At 46.9% G+C, this 21,981-nt stretch overlaps 1 protein-coding gene across 1 annotated transcript in view; it reads left to right on the top strand.

Moving 5' to 3' along the window:
• The first annotated feature begins 7,861 nt into the window (after positions 1-7,861).
• Positions 7,862-21,981, top strand: part of minar1 (membrane integral NOTCH2 associated receptor 1) — a 101,531-nt gene continuing 87,411 nt past the window's right edge. The window contains exon 1 of the mRNA XM_070859358.1: positions 7,862-10,027. Coding sequence (XP_070715459.1) covers positions 7,862-10,027 — 2,166 coding nt within the window. The remainder of the gene's footprint in view (positions 10,028-21,981) is intronic.

Below are 21,981 nucleotides of genomic sequence, written 5' to 3'. Positions count from 1 at the left end.
GGCTATCTTGGTTTATGAATGCAACCCACCAATCCTGCTCTTGATCTCGATCTCCTGCTGAAAGTTGGTATGATTGTTATTACAAACCTCCCCGCTATCTTGCCTTAGATTTGATGTGAAGATCCCAAACATTTATTGTGCTTGCAGGTAAAAAGGATAGCAGCATAAAAACAAACAGAAGCCTAGCAACCTTTTATTTTATTTGTTCCTGGAATGTGGGCATCGCTGGCAAGGCCCAGCATTATTGCCCATCCCTAATTGCCCTTGGGAAGGTAGTGGTGAGCCACCATAAGAACATAAGAAATAGGAGCAGGAGTCGGCCATTTGGCCCCTCGAGCCTGGTCCGCCATTCAATAAGATCATGGCTGATCTGATCTTGGCCTCAAATCCGCTTCCCTGCCCGCTCCCCATAACCCTTGACTCCCTTATCATTCAAAAATCTGTCTATCTCCACCTTAAATATATTCAATGACCCAGCCTCCACAGCTCTCTGGGGCAGAGAATTCCAAAGATTCATGACCCTCTGAGAGAAGAAATTCCTCCTCATTTGCATTTTAAATGGGCGGCTCATTATTCTGAAACTATGCCCCATAGTTCTAGATTCCCCCACGAGGAGAAACATCCTCTCTGCATCTACCCTGTCAAGCCCCTTAAGAATCTTACATGTTTCAATAAGATCACCTCTCATTCTTCTAAACTCCAATGAGTATGGGCCTAACTTTTCCTCATAAATCAACCCCTTCATCTCAGGAATCAACCTTGTGAACCTTCTCTGAACTGCCTCCAATGCCTTCTTGAACCGCTGCAGTCTGTGTGGCGATGGTACTCCCATAGTGCAGTTAGGGAGGAAGTTCCAGGATTTTGACCCAGTGACGATGAAGGAATGGCGATATACTTCCAAGTCAGGGTGATGTGTAACTTGGAGGGGAACTTGGAGGTGGTTGTGTTCCCATGTGTCTGCTGCCCTTGTCCATCTAGGTGATAGAGGTCGTGAGTTTGAGATATCATATCGTCAGTGATAAATGTTACAACCAAAAGGCTTACTCTCAAAGGGAAATTCTAATTACACTAGTAAAAACACTAGCACTGCAGTCAATAATTTATTATGGCAGTTTCTGAGATTCATATTTTCCCATCAGTAGTCTGTGCCAACTCACCTATGTTGCTATAGGTACATGGAATAGATTACTGGCTGGGCTGATGGAATAAGAATCTTTAATGAGTTTACAGAAGGAACTAGACAGGTTCCGGTCAACAAATGGGATTCAAGGTTTTTAGAAATACACCAATGTGGGCTAGATGGGCCGAAAGGCTTCTCCTGCCTGAAACTGTTGCTATGTAATAGGTACCAACTAATCGTTTAGCAGTGTGTTTATTTTTATGAACAAGTCGATGTTGGATTCCACAGATAGGAGATGGATTATTGATCCCATTGCATCTCATTCTGGAAACTGGTCCCATTCTAAAATAAACTCATGAGATATGCTGGAAGGTACAAAGTGTACAAGTCTTTGCAGCTGATCAAAGATCGATTGCATACTTATTATTCCAATTGAAATTGAAAATGGTACATCAGAAAGTAGTGTACATTAATGCATAGTATGAGGTAGTCTGAGAAAACATTATTTAACCCCTACCCTCTGTCTTCCTGTTTTGTACCCTTCTTTCAATCCATTCTGCTACCTGACCCCACACATCCTGCCCTTTGTCACAAGTCTTTTATGTGGCACCTTATCGAAGGCCTTCTGAAAGTCTATGTTAATCACATCCACTGCATTGCCCTCGTCTACCCTTTCTGTCCCTACTTCCAACATTTCGGTAAGTTGGGTTAAATTTCCTTTTAGAAATCCACACTGGCTATTTTAAAGAATATTTTTTGTCTACAGATGTTTCGTTACCCAATCTTTTAGCAAAGGTTCTAGTATCTTTCCTACAACTGAAGTTAAACTGAGGCAACAAGCCCCTGCAGTTGAGTCGCCAACTCTGATTGGACACATTCCTGGAGGTTTTATCACATGACCTCCTGCCTCCAACCATCTCAATCCGTCAAATCGCTCTTTCCCCATCTCTAATATTTGGTACAACAGTGAATGGAAACGCTCAAAGAGTATGAATGAAAGACAAATTTTTTTAATCTGTTCTATAGATCCCTTGATTCATTCTGTCTCTCTCTTTGAAGATAGGAATTACATTTGCTGTTCACCAGTCCTCTGTCACGATGTTTTTTTCTATTGATTTTGTAGTTATGGATATTCGTGGTATTGACACCCCATTGTCACTTATGTAGCCTCCCCAGCACCAGCAGGTGTAAATGCTGTATTGTTTAGGCAGATCCATGTAACAACTGACCCTCCTGCATCTCCCTACCTGTGCTGTGTCGTTACTCGAGCACTGATATCTCACCTCGGTGTCTCCTGTAAGTTGTGCAACAGCTGCCACACCCCCCTTGCTGATCCCCACAGTTGACACTGAGCTCCCATGCTCTGTGAATATCTGTCTCCAGCACACGGGTGCACCTTTCCCGACCAATCGGTGATCCTGTTTTTCCATTACACAGGCAACAAGCCCCCGCAGTTGGGTCGCCAACTCTGATTGGACACATTCCTGGAGGTTTCATCACATGACCTCCTGTCTCCAACCATCACAATCCGTCAAATCGCTCTTTCCCCATCTCTAATATTTGTTACAACAGTGAATGGAAACGCTCAAAGAATATGAATGAAAGACAAATTTTTTTAATAGCTTGATTATTTTTCTCTGGGTTGCTCACAGTAGTGTCCAGGAGATTAACCTTATTGAATGATCTTATTGAATGGTGGTGCAGGCTCGAAGGGCCGAATGGCCTACTCCTGCACCTATTTTCTATGTTTCTATGTTTCATTGCTGTAGACTCCAGCACAATCCGGAAGGGCTGCCTGCCCTAACCTGCAGGGCAGGCCGGTGGAAGAGCCTTTATGCCCCCCAGTCCGCAGCACAAACTAGTCTTCATTTACACCAGCCTAAATGGCCCACCAACAGCCTAAGAGTGGAAGGGTGATGATTCTAGCTACATTGGTGGGTTTCCAGCCATTCCCACTCACAACATTAGGTTACCTGCTGCAAAATTGTAATCCCCACCATTTTGTTTATTCATTGCACAAATCTACCATGAAAAAGATAACTTAATTTTTAAAAGGAGGAAAATACAGCCCCTAAAATGACACACACAGAAAAAGAGGATGTCGTGGACACTGCAGCAGAAAATGATTAAGGTTTTCTGTTTTGGGTTATTTTCACAGTTGGGGAATGTTTGCAGTCAGGGTACCCATGGAGAATGATTCTTGAAATGCAGAACCTCACTGCAGTACTTAATCTGTCAGTAACACTGCCTGGAGTGTGCTGCACTTCAAGATACATGACCCACTATGCCTCTTGAATACATATTGAGTAGCGATTCTGCCTGGGACTGTGTGAAATGTCACAACTGTATTGCGTATCTCATTCGAAATTTATACTGTAACTATTTTGTTGCAAAACAAAAACAATTAAATCAAGTGCCCCCTGCAACAGCTCTACAACTCTTTTGGAGGGGAACAAAATAAACGTTAGATCAAGTGCCCCCCGATCTGGGGGACACTCCAGACACTTAACTGCCCCTTTTTTTTTTATAAATGTTTTTTTTGGTTTTTTTGTGGTTTATTTTTGTGATTTTTTGGGGGGGCATTAAAACCATATATTTTACAAGTGCCCCCTATAAAAGGGGAGGTGGACACTAAAAATCCAGCAATTAAAACAAAGTAAACTTTAAAACATATAAAATCAAATTAAAATTTGGTTGCGGGGGGTAACGATGCACTCCAGTCCCTCCGGTACCCACCTCACACAGAAGGCCGCGAGCGTACCGGTGGACACCGCGTGCTCCATCTCCAAGGACACCCTGGCCCGGATGTTCGCGTGGAAGAGAGGCTTTTTGTTGTATACCCAGCCATTAGTACTGTTTATCTAGCTATAAACCATTAATAGTATGGTTCTTCAATCTTCAATTCATTCATGGGATATAGGTCTCGCTAGAAGGTCCAGCATTTATTGCCAGTCCCTAGTCGCTTTTAAGAAGGTGATGGTGAGTTACCTTCTTGAACTTCTGCAGTCCATGTGGTGAACCTCCCCACTGTGCTGCCAGGTAGAGAGTTCCAGGATTTTGTCTCCGTGACGATGAAGGAATACAGATATATGTGCATATCAGGATGGTGTGTAGGGAAACTTGGAGGTGAAAGTGTTCCCAAGCATCTGCTGTCCTTCCAGCTGGTGGATGTTTCAGGTTTGGAATGTCATGTAAAGAACCATGGTAATACAAGGAGTGAATTCTTAAGGTAGTGGTTGGGCTGCCGATCAAATGGATTGCTTCTTGAGCATTGTTGCATCTGCACCCATCCAGGCAAGTGAAGAGCATTTCATCAAACTCCTGACTTGTGCCTTATAGGTGGAGAGGTTTTGGTGAGTGAGGAGGTGAGACACTCTCTGCAGAATACTTAGCTTCTGACAAGCTCTAGTGCCACAACATTCATTTGGCTGGTCCAATTGGGTTTCTGGTCAATGGTGACCCCCCCAGGATGTTAATGGTGGGGGTTGCAGTGATGGTAATGGCATTGAATGTCAAGAGGCAGTGGTTAGACACTCTCTTGTTGGAGATGGTCATTGCCTGGAACCCCTGTGGTGTGAATGTTACTTGCCACTTATCAGACCAAGCCTAGATGTTGTCCAGGTCTTGTTGCATGTGGGCATGGACTGCTTCATTATCTGAGGAGTTACAAATGGAACTGAACACTGTGCAGCTATCAGCGACTAGCCCCATTCCTGACCTTATGATGGAGCAAAGGACATTGATGAAGCAGCTGGAGATAGTTGGGACTAATATGGTGCCCTGAGGCACTCTGTAGTAATGTCCTGGGGCTGAGGTAATTGGCCACAAACAGCTTCCTTTTTGCTCGGTATGACTCCTGCCACGGGAGCATTTTCCTTCTGATCCTCATTGACTTCAGTTTCACTCGGGCTCATTAATACCACACTTGGTCGAATACTGCCTTGATGTCAAGGGCAGTCACTCTCACCTCACAATGGAATTTAACTTATTTGTCAATATTTGGACCTGGAAGAATGTCATGAGTGAGATCTGGAGCCAAGTGCTCCTGATGGAATCCTAACTGAGCATCAGTAAGCAGGTTATTGGTGCATAAGTGCTGCCTCATAGCACTGCTGAAGACTCTTTGCATCAGTTTGTGGATGATTGAGAATAGGATGGTAATTGGGAGGGTTTGATTTGTCATGCTTTGTACTGAACTATGTACTTGCTGTGTACCGAGTGAAGTACCATTAGTATACCTACCCCATTTAAACTTATTTTCCAAGGAGTATGAAGCCTCCTTATTCTTCCTACCAAAATGCACCAAGTGAAATGTAACTATATTTAAATAAATTTGCCAAGTGCATGCCCAATCTGCAAGTTTATTAATACCTTGTCTTTTGTTTTGCATTCCTCAGTATTAACTATACTCCCCAATTTGGTATCATCCACAAATCTTGAAATTGTACTTCCGGTTCCTGAGTCCAAATCATTGATGATCCCAGCACCGATCCATTGGAAGACCACTTCCCACCTTTTGCCAGTCTGTGTAACTACCCTTAACTCTGAGACCAAAAGCAGAATATTTCGGGCTGGAAATCTAAAATAAAAAGATAAAATGCTGGAAATATTCAACGGGTCAGGCAGCATCTGAGGAGAGAGAAACAGAGTTAGTGTTTCAGGTCGATGACCTTATTTCTTAACTTCCAGTCATTGTTTTCTGTTTTGTAGCTAGCTTGTTATCCATTCTGCTACTTATCCCCTGACTCCACATGCTGTGACGTTAGTTGCAACTCTACTACGTACCATTAGTGCTGTGGACTTAACTACATACTACATGCGAATCCTTTTCCCCTCAAAAGTGTGGTTTTTCAAACACTTCACTGTGGATAAAATGGAATACTGAATTCCAATTCTACTGCATTGAGGGTTTGTTCAGCAGTCATGTCAAACTTATTTGCCATTAAACCATATCCACGTGGCAGTATTTCCCACACAAATCAGTAAGTAGCATATATAGAGTGGGATATTGCAATTTCATCCCCCCACCCGTTGCCTTGGGTGTAGCCTGGGAAATAATAATTAGATGTCAGCCATAGCCCAGTGGTAGCACACTCACTTCTGAGTCAGAAGGTTGTGGGTTCATGTCCCTCTGCAGAGGCTCGAGCACATAATCCAGGCTGACACTCCAGTGCCATACTGAGGGAGTGCTGCACTGTCAGAGGGGCCTTCTTCCAAATGAGAAATTAAACCCTTCTCAGGTGGGTGCGAAAGATCCCACAGTGGAAGTTATGTTATAGTTATATAAAGGTCTGGTTGGACTTCATTTAAAATATTGCACACAGTCCTGTGACCCACCTCTCGGGAAGGATATATCGGCCTTGGAGGGGAGCAGCGCAGATTCACCAGAATGATATTGGGAGGTAAAGGGTTAAATTCTGAGAACAGGTTGCATAGACTGGGCTTGTATTCCCTGGAGTGTAGAAGATTAAGGGGTGATCTAATTGAGGTGTTTAAGATGATTAAAGGAGTTGCTAGGGTAGATAGAGATAAACTATTTCCTCTGATGGGGAGTCCAGAACAAGGGGGTGTAACCTTAATATTAGAGCCAGGCCGCTCAGGGGTGATGTCAGGAAGCATTTCTTCACAGAAGGTAGTGGAAATCTGGAACTATCTCCTCCAAAAAGCTGACACTTGAAGATATAAAACTGAGATGATAGATTTTTGTTAGACAAGTGTATTAAAGTTTTACAGAACCAAGGTGTAAAGTCGAAGTTAATATACAGATCAGCCATGATCTAGCTGAATGAAGCCCAAGCTCGAGGGGCTGAATGGCCTCCCCCTGTTCCCATGTTCCTTTTCAAAAAAGAACAGGGGCTTTCTCACAGTGTCCTGGCCATGATCTCATTGCTGTTTGTGGGAGCTTGCTGTGCGCAAACTATCTGCATTGCAACAGTGACTACACTTTAAAAGGACTTAATTGGCTGCAAAGCGCTTTGGGATGAGCTGAGGTTGCGAATTGCACTTGTGAAATGCAAGTCTGTCTTTCTTGCACCCAATTTGCTTGTTGTTGTGAACTTAGATTCCAGCAGTGCCAGTGAAAGCGGGGCGTTTTCTAGTTACACCTGCTGGGTTTTTCGAGGAAGTAGTAAAGTTTGAAATGGCACACCGTTCGCAGCCGGCACGGCGAGTGCCTCTCGTTGCCTTTCTCCCTGAAGCTGAGCCATTGGATTGAATGTAAATGACGTCATGCTGGAGAGAAACAATGTGATTCCGAATCTTTCAGCACCATCCAGTCCCTCCAGCCTGTGGACAGCTCCTTGCTCAAACATGCAACTGACCGGTCATGGATTCTTAGCCAGGCTCGGCATCTTAATTGTGGGTCACGGTATATTCCAGCGTCTGGAGTTGGAGGAAATGCAGCGAGGAATGTAGGCAGGCTGGCTGTTTGGGGCTTATTGATCTGCTCATGTTATTGGTTGCGAATGAATTTTGAAGCAGGACTCCAGGCAGCTTGTGCCACCTGCGAACGGTATGTACAGGGTCTGTGCAGGCACTGCTCAACACTGGACTGCTCAATTCTGCAGCTAACAGACCCTTCACACTCCGCGTCCTTTCAGGAGATAAATTGCTTCGGAATGTGTTTTACCAAACGCACATGAGCTGGTGTTGAGCCGGAGCGGCACAAGAGAATTAACTAATTGGTTAAAGGGCGGCTGGAAATCAATTCCTTTTCAATCGATAGCATCGCGGGCGGGGAAGATGGAAGCTGCCCCGGAATACTCGCTTTTCCTAGTCCGGATCTTGGAGGAACTGGATGCGAATCACGGCACGGTCTCCTATCAGGATCTGTGCAAACTGCTTTGTGCTCGCTTTGATCTCACTCACTTGGCCAAGCTGCGGAGCCTGCTGTTTTATACCGCCTGCCTGGACCCCAATTTCCCAGCCACTCTCTTCAAGGAGAAATTGCGGTGCAATGTGGACAGCCCCCAGTCCAAGAAAATCATGATCGCCGCCGACATCGTCACCATGTTCAACCTGATTCAGATGAACGGCGGGGTTGCGAAGGAGAAGCTGCCCCGCCGACAGCAGCTCAAGGTGAGCAAACATGGATCGTTCGAGTCGTGTCGATCGGACACCGAGATCTGTCGCTTTCGCTCTCCCACTTACGACTCGATGGAGAGGGGCGGCGGCGGCCAGCACTCGCCCCCCAGGGCTCCCACCGCCTGTCCCGCAGCCGACTGCAAGGATTGCCATCGGCTCATCTGCACGTCCGACCCCAATGTTTTCCTGGGCATCGGCAGTGAGGGGCCGGAGGAGAATAAAGGCAGGGCGGCGTCGCTAGACCGCCTGCAAGGGTCCCCAACTTTCAACGGCATCGACCCGCAGGCGTGCGTCATGCAGACCACCTATTTCCCCATGGACCCGGAACAGGAGTCCAACTCGGACCCGGACTCCCCGAGCAGGAAGGCGGACAGGAACGGAGCCCTGGATTCCAGCGACGAAGCCTTCACCATCAGCCCCTGTGCCCAGGCCAGGCCTGTCTTCAATGGAGACCTTCAGGACATGCTGCCTTGTGTGGCCAAGTTGGTGCCAATGGACAAAGAGTCAGAGGATGAGGACCAGAGCTCACACCTTCGGAAAAATGGCACGCGTTTCTCTACCTTTTTCAGTAACAGCTTTGAGATGCCCTACAGCAACCCTTACTGTGATTCCACATCGTCCCCAAGTCAAGAAAAAAGATACGTCAAGCATGAAAGTTTGGACGACCTTCAAGGGACCACCTATTTTGGGCCGAGCACCATCTCACAGGAACCCCGCAAACTCTCGGCCAAGCTCCACAAGCCGGCGCCTTGGCTGCTGAAGAGCTGGAGCCTGAACAACGCCGAGGCCGAGGACTGTGACAAGTATTTCTCTGCCGGCAGGCAGGCGGGCCATAGCGCCAGGTACCCGAGCAACGCCAAGGAGGAGCTGCTGGCGGAGGCTCGCCAGAGGCAGGCGGCAGCGGCGGCCGAGGCTATCAGCACCATGGACAGGGCGCAGAGCTTCTTCAAACAGGCGGCGGCGGCCGGCGAGGAGGCGCCGGCCCCGCAGCTCTACCACTGCCACCCCAAAGCCGAGCCGGCCTCGCACGCCAACCTCCGCAAGCTCAAAGACAAGGGTGCCAATGGGTGCCCGGCGCCGCTGCTGAGCCTGGAGAAAACGGCGAGTGTGGGCACCCAGACTGAGCAGGCGGTGCGGGGCAAGTGGAAGGACAGTGCCCAGGGCCACCAGCCCAGATACGGGGAGAAGGTGCCCATCAAACAGTCGGACGAGGAATCCGAGGGCCTCACCGATGATATCAGCGACATTTTCAAGTTTCTGGATGACATGAGTGTGAGTGGCTCCACCGGCCTCTTGCAATCGTGCTACAACAGCAGTGGCTCGCTGTCCGGCCTGCCCAAGTCAGACTGTGCCAGCCCAGAGCGCACCCCGGTCAATGCCAGCGCCCCGCACAAGGGGCTTCGCTGCCACCAGTCCGGGGATGAAGAGCTCAAGATGAGTGTTTGCAAGCTGGTGCTGAGGATCGGCGAGATCGAGAACAAGCTCGAGGCCCTGTCCGGGGTCCGAGACGAGATCTCCCAGGTTCTGGCCAAACTCAACAAGTTGGACCAGAAGATCCAGGAACCGCCGGCGGAGAAGCTCTCTCCCATCAGCAATAACGAGAGCCTCCGCGTCAAAGCCCTGAGAAAAAGTTTGTTCGTCCGCAGACCGTCCAAGTCCCTAACGGAGGAGAACAGCGCCACCGAGTCCAAGATCGCCAGCATCTCGAACTCGCCCCGGGACTGGAGGGCGATAGGGTACAGCGCCGAGCCGGGCATCGGCCTGGGAGACAGCACGCACCAGGTGCCAAGCGACACCAAGGATTGGCAGCGCAAATCCAGAGAGGTATTGGCATTACTTTCTGCTAAATTGTCACCTCTTCCCCACATTGTCTCCTGGAGAATGGCTTCACATGACTGGCGCATCGGTGACCGGTAACAGACCCACCGCAGGGGCAGCAACATTCGTATTGGCAAGTATTGGAGCATTGCACGTGCTCAGTGTGTGTAAACCAACTTCATTGCAATGGAGCACATGTAATTACAGCCGGCGGCACTGTGCTCAGTTATCCTGCCCACTGATAACCGACATGGTGTGGATAAATCAGTGGTCAGTTACTTCAAGGTGTTGTCGAGTCAGAGAGGTGCCCCTGGCATTGCTCAAGGCGAGTGGAGGAATTGATGTCCTAAAATAGGCATGTTCCCAACAAAGTGACAGATAAAGCGTGACACTTACAGAAAGTGACATCCCTGTTACATTGCAGCGATCCTCCCACTCACACTGAGCAACGCCGCGGGCGGTCTGTCTCACCACACAGGACTAGACACGGGTGCCTAGCGGCGATTTGCTGCCAGCTGCTAAATATCTGTTGCGTAAATCGGAAGTTAGGGTTCCAGAGGGATGCAGAGTCTCATTTAAGGTGTTTCTTAGTGACGTTGTATCTTAACTCTTGATTTACACCACACACATTCGGTATCTGAGATCGCTTTACACAGACACTAAACTCGCAGTAAATGCACCCTCAGAGAATGAAGGTCACTGTCAATCTTCCAAAGTCAATACATTTAAACCTGCACTTATATTGTAGGTAATGTTTGAGAATTGTACCAGGTATATCAGAGTCTGGTTAACTGAAATACATGGGCAAAGCATTGCTCCTATTGTGAGTGAAATGTTTCATGTTAGAAATTGATTAATGACGCAGTCATCTCTTTCCTAATAGCAGCTTAGAGGTGTCCAGCAGACCATCAAACTATCACTAAACATTGGTTTTAAGGTTGAACAAGTGGGCTTTGAAGCTGAATCAGCATTAGACTCCCTCTTCAAGGTGCTATCACACTTGACACCAAATACAGTGCTGCAGATCAGACTTGATCTGACTGAATGGCGGAACAAGCTCGAGGGACTGAATGGCCTCCTCCTGTTCCTATGATGATGGTCTGCTACAGATGGATGCCTTTCTGGTTGGAAATGGTCCTTGCCTGACATTTATGATACTGCTAGCCCATATATGGATGTTATCCAGGTCCTGCTGCATCTGGCATGGGCTGTTTGATTATTGGAAGAGATGTGATTTTTAACAAATACTCTTGGGATGTGGGTGACAGTGTCAGGGCCCATAGTTGTTGCAGTGTCTCATGCATTCAATCACTTCTTAATGTCAAGCAGAGTGAAATGAATTGGGTGGGCACTGGTATTTATTAAGATGGGCACTTTGGGAGGAGACTGAGCAGGAATGTCCACTCCATATTTTTGGCTAAAGATATAAACTCATTTATTGTAAGGTAATCAAATGGTAATTATGCTCATGAAGACAACAGCAAATTTGCCGGTATAATTTAAATTATTCATCTTTGTTTGGTGTTAAAGTTTATACTATACCTATGCTATCCTTGGTGTGTATGGGAATTGTGCTTATGGGAATTGTTCATATGGGAGCAGGAACAGCACCAGATCCTGTACTTGCTCCCTTCCCACCATTGTTTGCAGCACTGTAATTCCCAGAACTGCTTCCCTGACAGGACTACATGTTCGTGCACTGAATGCGGGCTGATTTTGATTACCAAATCGCTAATGTAAAAGGGAAGACTGCAGTATTCCTGTTGCCACACACAGCACATGCAGTGCACTAGTCTAGTCAATTTTACAAAGGCATTTTCAGTTCGTTAGATTCTCACATGTCAGAAACTGAAACGCTGTTGCCTTGTCCTTGGAAACCTGTTTCAACATTCTATATCACTGAATTTAATGGACAAGGAGGAAGAGGTACAAAGAAGGGATATCAGTTGGCATCAGAAACAGACTTGTCTATATGCCACCAATTGTATTTAAAGGCCCAGGAACAGCTACCTGGCAATGATGGAGAAGCACTGCCTCTACAGGGTTAGGTTCAATCACAAGGCAGTTATGGAGCTGTGTTATTTGTGACCTATGGCCAACCTCCACCTTAGGAATGGCCTTAACAGCATACCTCAAACAGTTGCTGCTTTTTCCTTTCGTCAGCCTCTCATTTTTGCACATCAACCACGAACTCCATTTTGCAAGTCTCCAACAGTGCTTGAATCTGCTCACTTTCCAGGTTTCGCTGCTCTATCCTCACTTTTTGACAGACTTGTGCAGGGCCGAAATCGCCCACCGCCCGAAATGAGTCACACCTACCACTCTAGAAGCGTTCTATCCGCCCCAATACATGGGGCGGACAGAACGAGGAAGACTGGCTTCCACTCTAAAAATGAGGTGGTTGAACAGTCCAATACGAGAACCACAGTCCCTGTTGGAGGTGGGACAGACAGTGGTTGAGGGAAGGGGTGGGTGGGGAGTCTGGTTTGCCGCACGCTCCTTCCGCTGCCTGCGCTTGATTTCTGCATGCTCTTGGCGATGAGACTCGAGGTGCTCAGTGCCCTCCCGGATGCACTTCCTCCACTTAGGGCAGTCTTTGGCCAGGGACTCCCAGTTGTCGGTGGGGATGTTGCATTTTATCAAGGAGGCTTTGAGGGTGTCCTTGTAACGTTTCCTCTACCCACCTTTGGCTCGTTTGCCGTGAAGGACTTCCGAGTAGAGCGCTTACTTTGGGAGTCTTGTGTCAGGCATGCAAACAATGTGGCCTGATCAAGGGCGGAAGTGGCATCATCAGCGAGGCGGAAGTGCGGTTAGATTGGAGTGGCCGTCACTAGCAGGGTGTAAGTCAGCGCGGGGGTGGGGGTGGGGGGAGCCGTGGGTGTGGTCGGAGTGACTGATGCTGAAAGTCATCAGTGCTGTGCTGATGATGTCATCACGCTGGCACGTCACAACGTCCCTCTGCATCAGTTAAAGGGGAGGGCCGCTACAAACTCAGCAGCCACTTTAATGGCAAACACTGGGTCACCAGGGAGGGTTTCAGCCAGGCCAGTGGGCTGGCACCCAAGAGGTCCTGTTGGCAGCCCGGCCGAACCCGTGGCCATAATTGTCAGCCTGACCTGGCAGTTGGCTGACAAAAAATAACATGGCGTTGCCGGCAGTGCCATCTCCCCTTTAAGGGTGGTCGCGCCGTTCAGCCACAGAAAGGGCACCAACAGAAAAAGCCATCGGGGCACCGACCGGTGGTAGCGCTGCTCCCGCGGAGCAATGTACGAACTTGGCAATTTCCCATGTGGCAATTTCGCAAAGGGGTCATCAGCAGTCGGTAAGGGGTCGGCACGTGCACGAGGCGGTGGGAAAATGGCCGTATGGTCTCCTACACCGCTCCAAAAGTAAAGGAGGGCAATGTTCAAAATGACGGCCCCTCCACGGCACCACGGCGGCCAATCCAAACCGCCCCATGGTCGTCGCCTTCAGGGGGCCATGGACCTCATATAAAGGGGCAATTTTGGCCCCGTGGTCTTTCTATCCTTCACTATGCTGCTTGCATTGCCTTTTTGTTTAACTAATTTACTGGAATTCTTTGAGGATATAATGAGCATGGTGGATAGAGGTGTACCGATGGATGTGGTGTATTTAGATTTCCAAAAGGCATTCAATAAGGTGCCACACAAAAGGTTACTGCAGAAGATAAAGGTACGCGGAGTCAGAAGAAATGTATTAGCATGGATAGAGAATTGGCTGGCTAACAGAAAGCAGAGAGTCGGGATAAATGGGTCCTTTTCGGGTTGGAAATCGGTGGTTAGTGGTGTGCCACAGGGATCGGTGCTGGGACCACAACTGTTTACAATATACATAGATGACCTGGAAGAGGGGACAGAGTGTAGTGTAACAAAATTTGCAGATGACACAAAGTTTAGTGGGAAAGCGGGTTGTGTAGAGGACACAGAGAGGCTGCAAAGAGATTTAGATAGGTTAAGCGAATGGGCTAAGGTTCGGCAGATGGACTACAATGTCGGAAAATGTGAGGTCATCAACCTTGGAAAGAAAAACAGTAAAAGGGAATATTATTTGAATGGGGAGAAATTATAACATGCTGCGGTGCAGAGGGACCTGGGGGTCCTTGTGCATGAATCCCAAAAAGTTAGTTTGCAGGTGCAACAGGTAATCAGGAAGGTGAATGGAATGTTGGCCTTCATTGCGAGAGGGATGGAGTCCAAAAGCAGGGAGGTCCTGCTGCAACTGTACAGGGTATTGGTGAGGCTGCACCTGGAGTACTGCATGCAGTTTTGGTCACCTTGCTTAAGGAAGGATATACTAGCTTTGGAGGGGGTACAGAGACGATTCAATAGGCTGATACCGGAGATGAGGGGGTTACCTTATGATGATAGATTGAGTAGACAGGGTCTTTACTCGTTGGAGTTCAGAAGGATGAGGGGTGATCTTATAGAAACATTTAAAATAATGAAAGGGATAGACAAGATAGAGTCAGAGAGGTTGTTTCCCCTGGTCGGGGAGACTAGAACTAGGGAGCACAGCCTCAAAATACGGGGGAGCCAATTTAAAACCGAGTTGAGAAGGAATTTCTTCTCCCAGAGGGTTGTGAATCTGTGGAATTCTCTGCCCAGGGAAGCAGTTGAGGCTAGCTAATTGAATGTATTCAAATCACAGGTAGATAGATTTTTAATCAATAAGGGAATTAAGGGTTACGGGGAGCGGGCGGGTAAGTGGAGTTGAGTCCACGGCCAGATCAGCCATGATCTTGTTGAGTGGGGGAGCAGGCTCGAGGGGCTAGATGGCCTATTCCTGTTCCAAATTCTTATGTTCTTATGTTCTTTTTGCTGGTAATATCAACCTTCAACACAGCAAAACTTCTCAGGTGATGCACATAGAAAATTTAGACCAAAATGGACGCTGAGCCAATAAAGGAGACATTAGGACCGTGACCAAAATTCCCGATCATATGGCCAACACGGCTGAAGGCATGACCGCCAATGGAGGGGTGAAGGGAAGGGGTGCACAAGAGGCCAGAATTGGTGGAATGCAGAGTTAGTGCTGAATTAGGTTACAGAGATAGGGAGGGGCGAGACCATGAAGGGATTCAAACATGAGGATAAGAATTTTAAATTGAAAGTATTAGGGGACTGGGAACCACAGTAGATTAGTGAGCACAGAGCTAATGGATGAGCTTGTGTGGGATAGGACATGGGCAGCAGCATTTTGGTTGAGCTGAATTTTATGGAGGGTGGATGCAGCAGGTCGGCCAGAAAAGCATTGGGATAGTCGAGTAGGATGAGGGTTTCAGCAGTAGATGAGTTGAGGCAGTGTCCGAGACTGGTGATGTCAACTGAGGTGACAATACGTAGTCTTGGTGATGGGGAGGGTGTGGGGTCAAAAGCACAGTTTTTCGCCAAAGTTATGAACAATCTGGTTCAACTTGAGATAGTGGCCAGGGAGGGGGAGTTTAGAATCGATGGCGAGGGTCCTGAGTTTGTGACAGGAACTGGAGACGATGGCTTCGGTCTTCCCAATGGTTAACTGTATTCAGCTCATCCAAGACTGGATTTTTGGACAAGCAGTGTGACATCACAGACAGTGAAAGGGTCGAGAGAGGTGGGGGAGGAGTGGACGTGGCATTATCAGCACCATGTGCTCGGATGATGTCGTCAAAGGAGAGGAAGGGCCAAGGATAGCTCCATGGGGACTCCAGTGGTAATGGCACGGGGGCGGGAAGAGGGGCTGGTGAGGCTCTGGTTACGATTGGCTAGGTCGGAGTGGAACCAAACAAGGGCACTGATCTGCACACAAATGTACCTGAGCTCTGCTTAGATTCCAAATTAACTAACAAGATTTATGTATCCCAACAGAACAGTCCAAACTGATGCATAGTGACAGCAGTAAATGGCCGAGCCAATTAAAACTAGGCTCTGCTCCTGACAGTAGTGAAAGTCAGCCGGCCATTTAACAACAATCTGAGCAATGCAGAATGCGCTTTTGATTCCGTTTCCCTCACCTTGGTTCCCACAACATTCTTGGTTCAGTCTTGCTTGCTCCCTCGTCTTTCAGGCTCCGGGCTGAAATGCTCCATTCTCCTCTGAGATGCCTGTACGCCTCAGTAAATTCAGGGCAAGGATCAAATAATGCATCTGAAATTCAACCAATTCCAGGTTGAATGATCCACAAGGGAATGTGGTTTGCAAATGAGATTTTCCTGGTCAGATTAACTTATTAATGTTTCACATAGAATTATATGGAATCTAAAGCACAGAAACAGGCCATTTGGCCCAGCTGGTCTATGTCAGTGTGTATACTCCTCACGAGCTTCCTCCCACCCTAATTCCCTTGTTCCACCCTGCCCCTTATCCCTCTATTCCCTTTCCCCTCATATATGCATCAAACACAACGTGCAATTCAGATGTGCCGAAGCTGGGTGGTCATTTTACATCTTGGCCACCCTCAGTTTTAATTTTCTACACAGCACGATATATGAATTTATATTTCTAGACAAAGCTAGTTCTACCTCTATCTATAAACAGTGACGTGCTTTGGGATTTCCCACAGATGCTGCTTGTTCAAGTTAGTGGTGATGTAAGCCACGACAGTGTCTAGGCTGCCTTGTTCACACACACACTTCCTTCGTGTTTGGGTGATGACTAATGAAGTTGGATCTCTCCTTCCATCATAAGTAAAATGTTGTCAAAAGAGTGAGAAAAAACATTATTTTTCAAAATGTGAATTTAAAATGAAGCCTGAATTCTGATTGAGAAACCCACCTGTTTTTGTGTGATCTAGCAAGAAAAAGGGCTGGAGAGGTCCAATGCCAAAGCACTCCTAAAAATGGCCAGTGTGATTTCCCTACGTGACCCCATTGTGACCTTGGTCCATCGGCTGGAAGCTTGCCCTGCCACATTTAGGAGATGCAGGGATGCGGCCAAGTGTCCCCCAAGATTTCCCTGTCCTTTCACCCACTTACCGCCCCTAAAAATGATCAGCCACTGTGAAAATCACTGCGACATGGTTTTTCGCTGGGAGTCACTTCCATTACTTTGTTGCTGCAGTTTCCGAGTCTTTGTGAAACTTGGCAAGAGTTTAAAGGGAGCAGTGTGTGGTGAAATGATGGGGTTCCCTCTGGAGAATCCATTGTTCCTGTGCTTTGAGGAAGGGGATGATGAGGACATGGAGGACGACAGGATGGAAACTATGCACGCAGGCAACACCTGACCCGCAGGTGTCTGCACCTCAGGGTCTTCCATCAAGAGACAGTCTTTCTGAGTCTTTCCTGCAAGTAGTGTCTCAGGGGGCTATGTTTCACCCTGACATCTTCACAGAGATATGGCAGCTCTTGGCTCTAGATTTGCAGCAGTCCCTTTAAGGACCCCAGGTTTAGCCGCTCCCCGCCCAGTACAAATGGATAGAGTTCAGACGGTGCAGACTTCTCCCATTGGTGTCCAATTTGCATGAGACTCAGAGGGAAAGGTCAGTGCGTTGCTCACTGAGCCAAACCAACACCCAGGAGGCAAATGCTGGAGATAGAACACTTTCAAACTTAAGGACCTTTAGTGACTTGGTCCTTGTTTGATTTAACTCTGAGATGGCGTGGGTCTATTGGAGAGATCTAAAATTGTTGCAAGCCAGGGCTGAGTTGGGGAACAGTGACTGGATTGAATAGCACTGTGCTCTCTCAGCACCACATTCAAAACTTGTACTAGATTGTCAATGAAGAAACCCTTGCAATGTTACTTTAGTTTCGGAGTTTCCCCTGAGATGTCGCTGAATCCTTTTGAAGCCGTGGCATACTGAGGACCATCAGCCATGTAATAGTCGTCAGCTTGATGTTAAATAATTATTTATTCTCAATGTCTTGTCAAAGAGCTGAAGTTAGATCAAGGAAGGCTAAATGATGAACTGGTGCAGAACTGTACCAGGTGAATTAACTCAACCCAGGGAGGCTCCTCTGGGAGTGACTGTCCTTCAGGGAGAGAGCTTGACATGAGAACAATTCTCATCTGCACCTTTCATCGGCACATGAGGGAGAAAAGAATAGAAGGATATGGTGATAGGATGAGATGAAGCGGAGTGGGAGGGGGCTGGTGTGGAGCACAGTCCAGATGGGCTGAATGGTCTGTTTCTGCACTGTCAATTCTTTATAATTTGTAAGATTTACACGTCCAAGCACACTAACTAAATTTAATTTTTGTTCTAACACAGTATTAATAATTCATTAGAAGCTGCCTAATCATTTCAATCTTGCCACAAATCTGAGCTTCAGCTAATCCACCATTGAGTCTCCGGCATGTTTATGTGGTTCGGTGACCAACAGCAGAATCTGGGTTTTATGCTAAAACCCCTGTTATTTTCCAAGTGGGAGTACCATTTGTGTAGCAGTGGGAATAGTGTTGCAAAGCTCTGTGTGAGCACGCTCAAATGATGCATGCATTGCTCCTGAAAATTTGGGGATGTTTTTGTTAGAATAGAGGAGATTGGTGGGGTGGGGAGCGGGGATTTGATAGAGGCGTTTAAAATTATGAAGGGATGGAACAGAATTGATAGAAATAGATTGGTTGCAATGGTTGAAGCATCTAGAATGAGGAGACATAGATATACGATTAAATGTAAGAGATTTAGGACAGAGAGCAGGGAAACCTTTATACACAGAGGCTTGTGAGGCTGTGAAAGTACGACCAGAATCGGTGGTTAAAGCAGAGGCCATGGCAACATTGAAGAATAGGTTAGCTCAGAAAGGGGATAAAGGGATATGGGAGCAGGGCAGGCACGTGGGATTAGGACACTACTTGTGTGGATGATAAACACCAGCGTGGACTGCTTGGGCTGAATGGTCTGTTTCCGTGCTGTGATCTCTCTGTAATTCGATGTATCAATCTCTTGAGTGCGTTGATTCAACTCTGCATTGGTTGAACAAGTTTAGTATCAATTAAGATACATAACTGCATAAGCATGCTCGAAATTCAAATGAGACGATGACTGTGGATTAGCTGAAGTGAAGCTTTGTAAAAGAACTGAAACAACGAGGCAGCAATGAGTTATTAATAGTGTGTTGGAATTAAAACTACATTTAGTTATAACCCTTTAAGCTTCATCCTTAATTATTGTTACGATCTGGAGTGCACTGTCTAAAAGGGTGGTAGAAGTAGATTCAATAATAACTTTCAAAAGGGAATTGGATATATACTTCAAAAAGGGAAAAGTTGTGGGGCTACGGGGAACGAGCAGGGAAGTGGGACTAACTGGGTAGCTCTTTCAAAGAGCCGATATGATGGGGCTGTAAGGTTTTTCGATTTTATGATTCTCGTTCAACACATTCATAAGAACAAACATAAGAACATAAGAAATAGGAGCAGGAGTAGGCCATACGGCCCCTCGAGCCTGCTCCACAAATGGATCTGATCATGGACTCAGGTCCTCAGAGAGTTGTTAACCTGTGGAATTCCCTGCTGCAGAGAGTTGTTGATGCCAGTTCATTGGATATATTCAAGAGGGAGTTAGATATGGCCCTTACGGCTAAAGGGATTAAGGGGTATGGAGAGAAAGCAGGACAGGGGTACTGAGGGAATGATCAGCCATGATCTTATTGAATGGCGGTGCAGGCTCGAAGGGCCGAATGGCCTACTCCTGCACCTATTTTCTATGTTTCCTGCCCGCTTCAAATAACCCCTTATTCCCTTATCGGTTAAGCAGCTGTCTATCTCTCTCTTAAATTTATTCAGTGTCCCAGCTTCCACAGCTCTCTGAGGTGGAGAATTCCACAGATTTACAACCCTCTGAGAAAAGAAATGTCTCCTTGTCTCAGTTTTAAATGGGTGGCCCCTTATTCTAAGATCATGCCCTCTAGTTCCAGTCTTCCCCATCACTGGAAACATTCTCTCCGCATTCACCTTGTCAAGCTCCCTCATAATCCTATACGTTTCAATAAGATCACCTGAATTCCAATGTGTAGAGGCCCAACCTACTCAACCTTTCCTCATAAGTCAACCTCCTCATCTCTGGAATCAACCTAGTGAACCTTCTCTGAACTGCCTCCAAAGCAAGTATATCCTTTCGTAAACCAAAATTGGAAAGCAAAATTGCACGCAGTATTCCAGGTGTGGCCTCGCCAATACCCCGTATAACTGTAGCAAGACTTTCCTGCTTTTATACTCCATCCCCTTTGCAATAAAGGCCAAAATTCCATTGGCCTTCCTGATCACTTGCTGTACCTGCATACTATCCTTTTGTGTTTCATGCACAAATACTATGGCACTTTGCAATCTTTCTCCATTTAAATAATAACTTGCTCTTTGATTTTTCTCTGCCAAAGTGCATGAACTCACACTTTCCAACATTATACTCCATCTGCCAAATTTTTGCCCACTCACTTAGCCTGTTTATGTCCTTTCACAGATTTTTTGTGTCCTCCTCACACATTGCTTTTCCTCCCATCTTTGTATCATCAGCAAACTTGGCTACGTTACACTCGGTCCCTTCTTCCAAGTCGTTAATATAGATTGTAAATACTTGGGGTCCCAGCACTGATCCCAGCACCCCACTAGTTACTGATTGCTAACCTGAGAATGAACCATTTATCCCAACTCTCTGTTTTCTGTTAGTTAACCAATCCTCTATCCATGCTAATACATTACCCCCAACCCCGTGAAATTTTATCTTGTGCAGTAACCTTTTACGTGGCACCTTATCAAATGCCTTCTGGAAGTCCAAATACAGCACACCCACTGGTTCACCTTTATCCACCCTCTTTATTACATCCTCAAACAATTGCAGCAAATTTGTCCAACATGACTTCCCCTTCATAAATCCATGGAGGATGTATGACACTCGGTTCTTTATCCTGAACCACACATGCCAACCGAGAAAACGAGCAAAAGGTGAGACAGCCTCCAGAACAGTTAGCAACTCAGAAACAAGTAACAGCACAGGAAGTGCAGTGGGACACTGGCTAGTAACTTGCCCAACATTCCTTCACAACCTCGGAGGGAAAATATGCAAAAGAAGGCCTACAGGAAATGCAAGTATTGAAGAGGACAGTTTATTTCCGAGGAAGTGTCTCAGGGCACATCATCCACATACTGTTGCTGTACTTTTCCAGTATTTTGGAGATTATATGGCATTACATTTCTATTATTCTGAAAGGGAAAGACCATTTTGTTGAAAACGACTCTGTTTGCCATTTGGAAATTAATAATTTTCTTTAAAACTTTTTTCACTCAGGAGCAGGGGACTCATTGCTTGATTTATTTTTAAATTGTCCGATAGAAAATAAACAATACAAAGCCGGTCTTCTTGACCTTTCCAATCAGGGTCGTAGGCAGCAAACTTAAGATTTGTCGATACTCCTTCCAAATGCAATTGTACCCATCGTCGCGCACCAACTGTTGGGGTATTTCTGGGGAATCTCTGGGACATTCTCATCTGGAAATGCTTGAATTTTTGCATTACATAGTCTGCCATCTGGTTAATTTTAAACTCTTTTGTACTTCACCAATAACAGATTTTTAAGGAGAAGTAAGTAACATTTGGGTTTTTGACAGAACAAGCAGATCGACACATTTCCAAAATCTACCATAGCAGTCACCCACCAAGCTCCCCTCCCCAGACACAGTATACCCACACTCTGCCCCTCCCCTCCCCTGGCACAGTACACCCACATCTTACCCCTCCCCTCCCCCGGCACAGTATACCCACACCCTGCCCCTCCCCTCCCCCGACACAGTATACCCACACTCTGCCCCTCCCCTCACCCGGCACAGTACACCCACACCCTACCCCTCCCCTCCCCCGGCACAGTATACCCACACTCTGCCCCTCCCCTCCCCCGGCACAGTATACCCACGCCCTGCCCCTCCCCTCCCCCGACACAGTATACCCACACTCTGCCCCTCCCCTCCCCCGGCACAGTACACCCACACCCTACCCCTCCCCTCTCCCGGCACAGTATACCCACACCCTGC

The sequence above is a fragment of the Pristiophorus japonicus genome, chromosome 17 (assembly GCF_044704955.1).
Source record: "Pristiophorus japonicus isolate sPriJap1 chromosome 17, sPriJap1.hap1, whole genome shotgun sequence".
NCBI lineage: Eukaryota > Metazoa > Chordata > Chondrichthyes > Pristiophoridae > Pristiophorus > Pristiophorus japonicus.
This window is presented reverse-complemented; position numbering and strand designations above follow the sequence as displayed.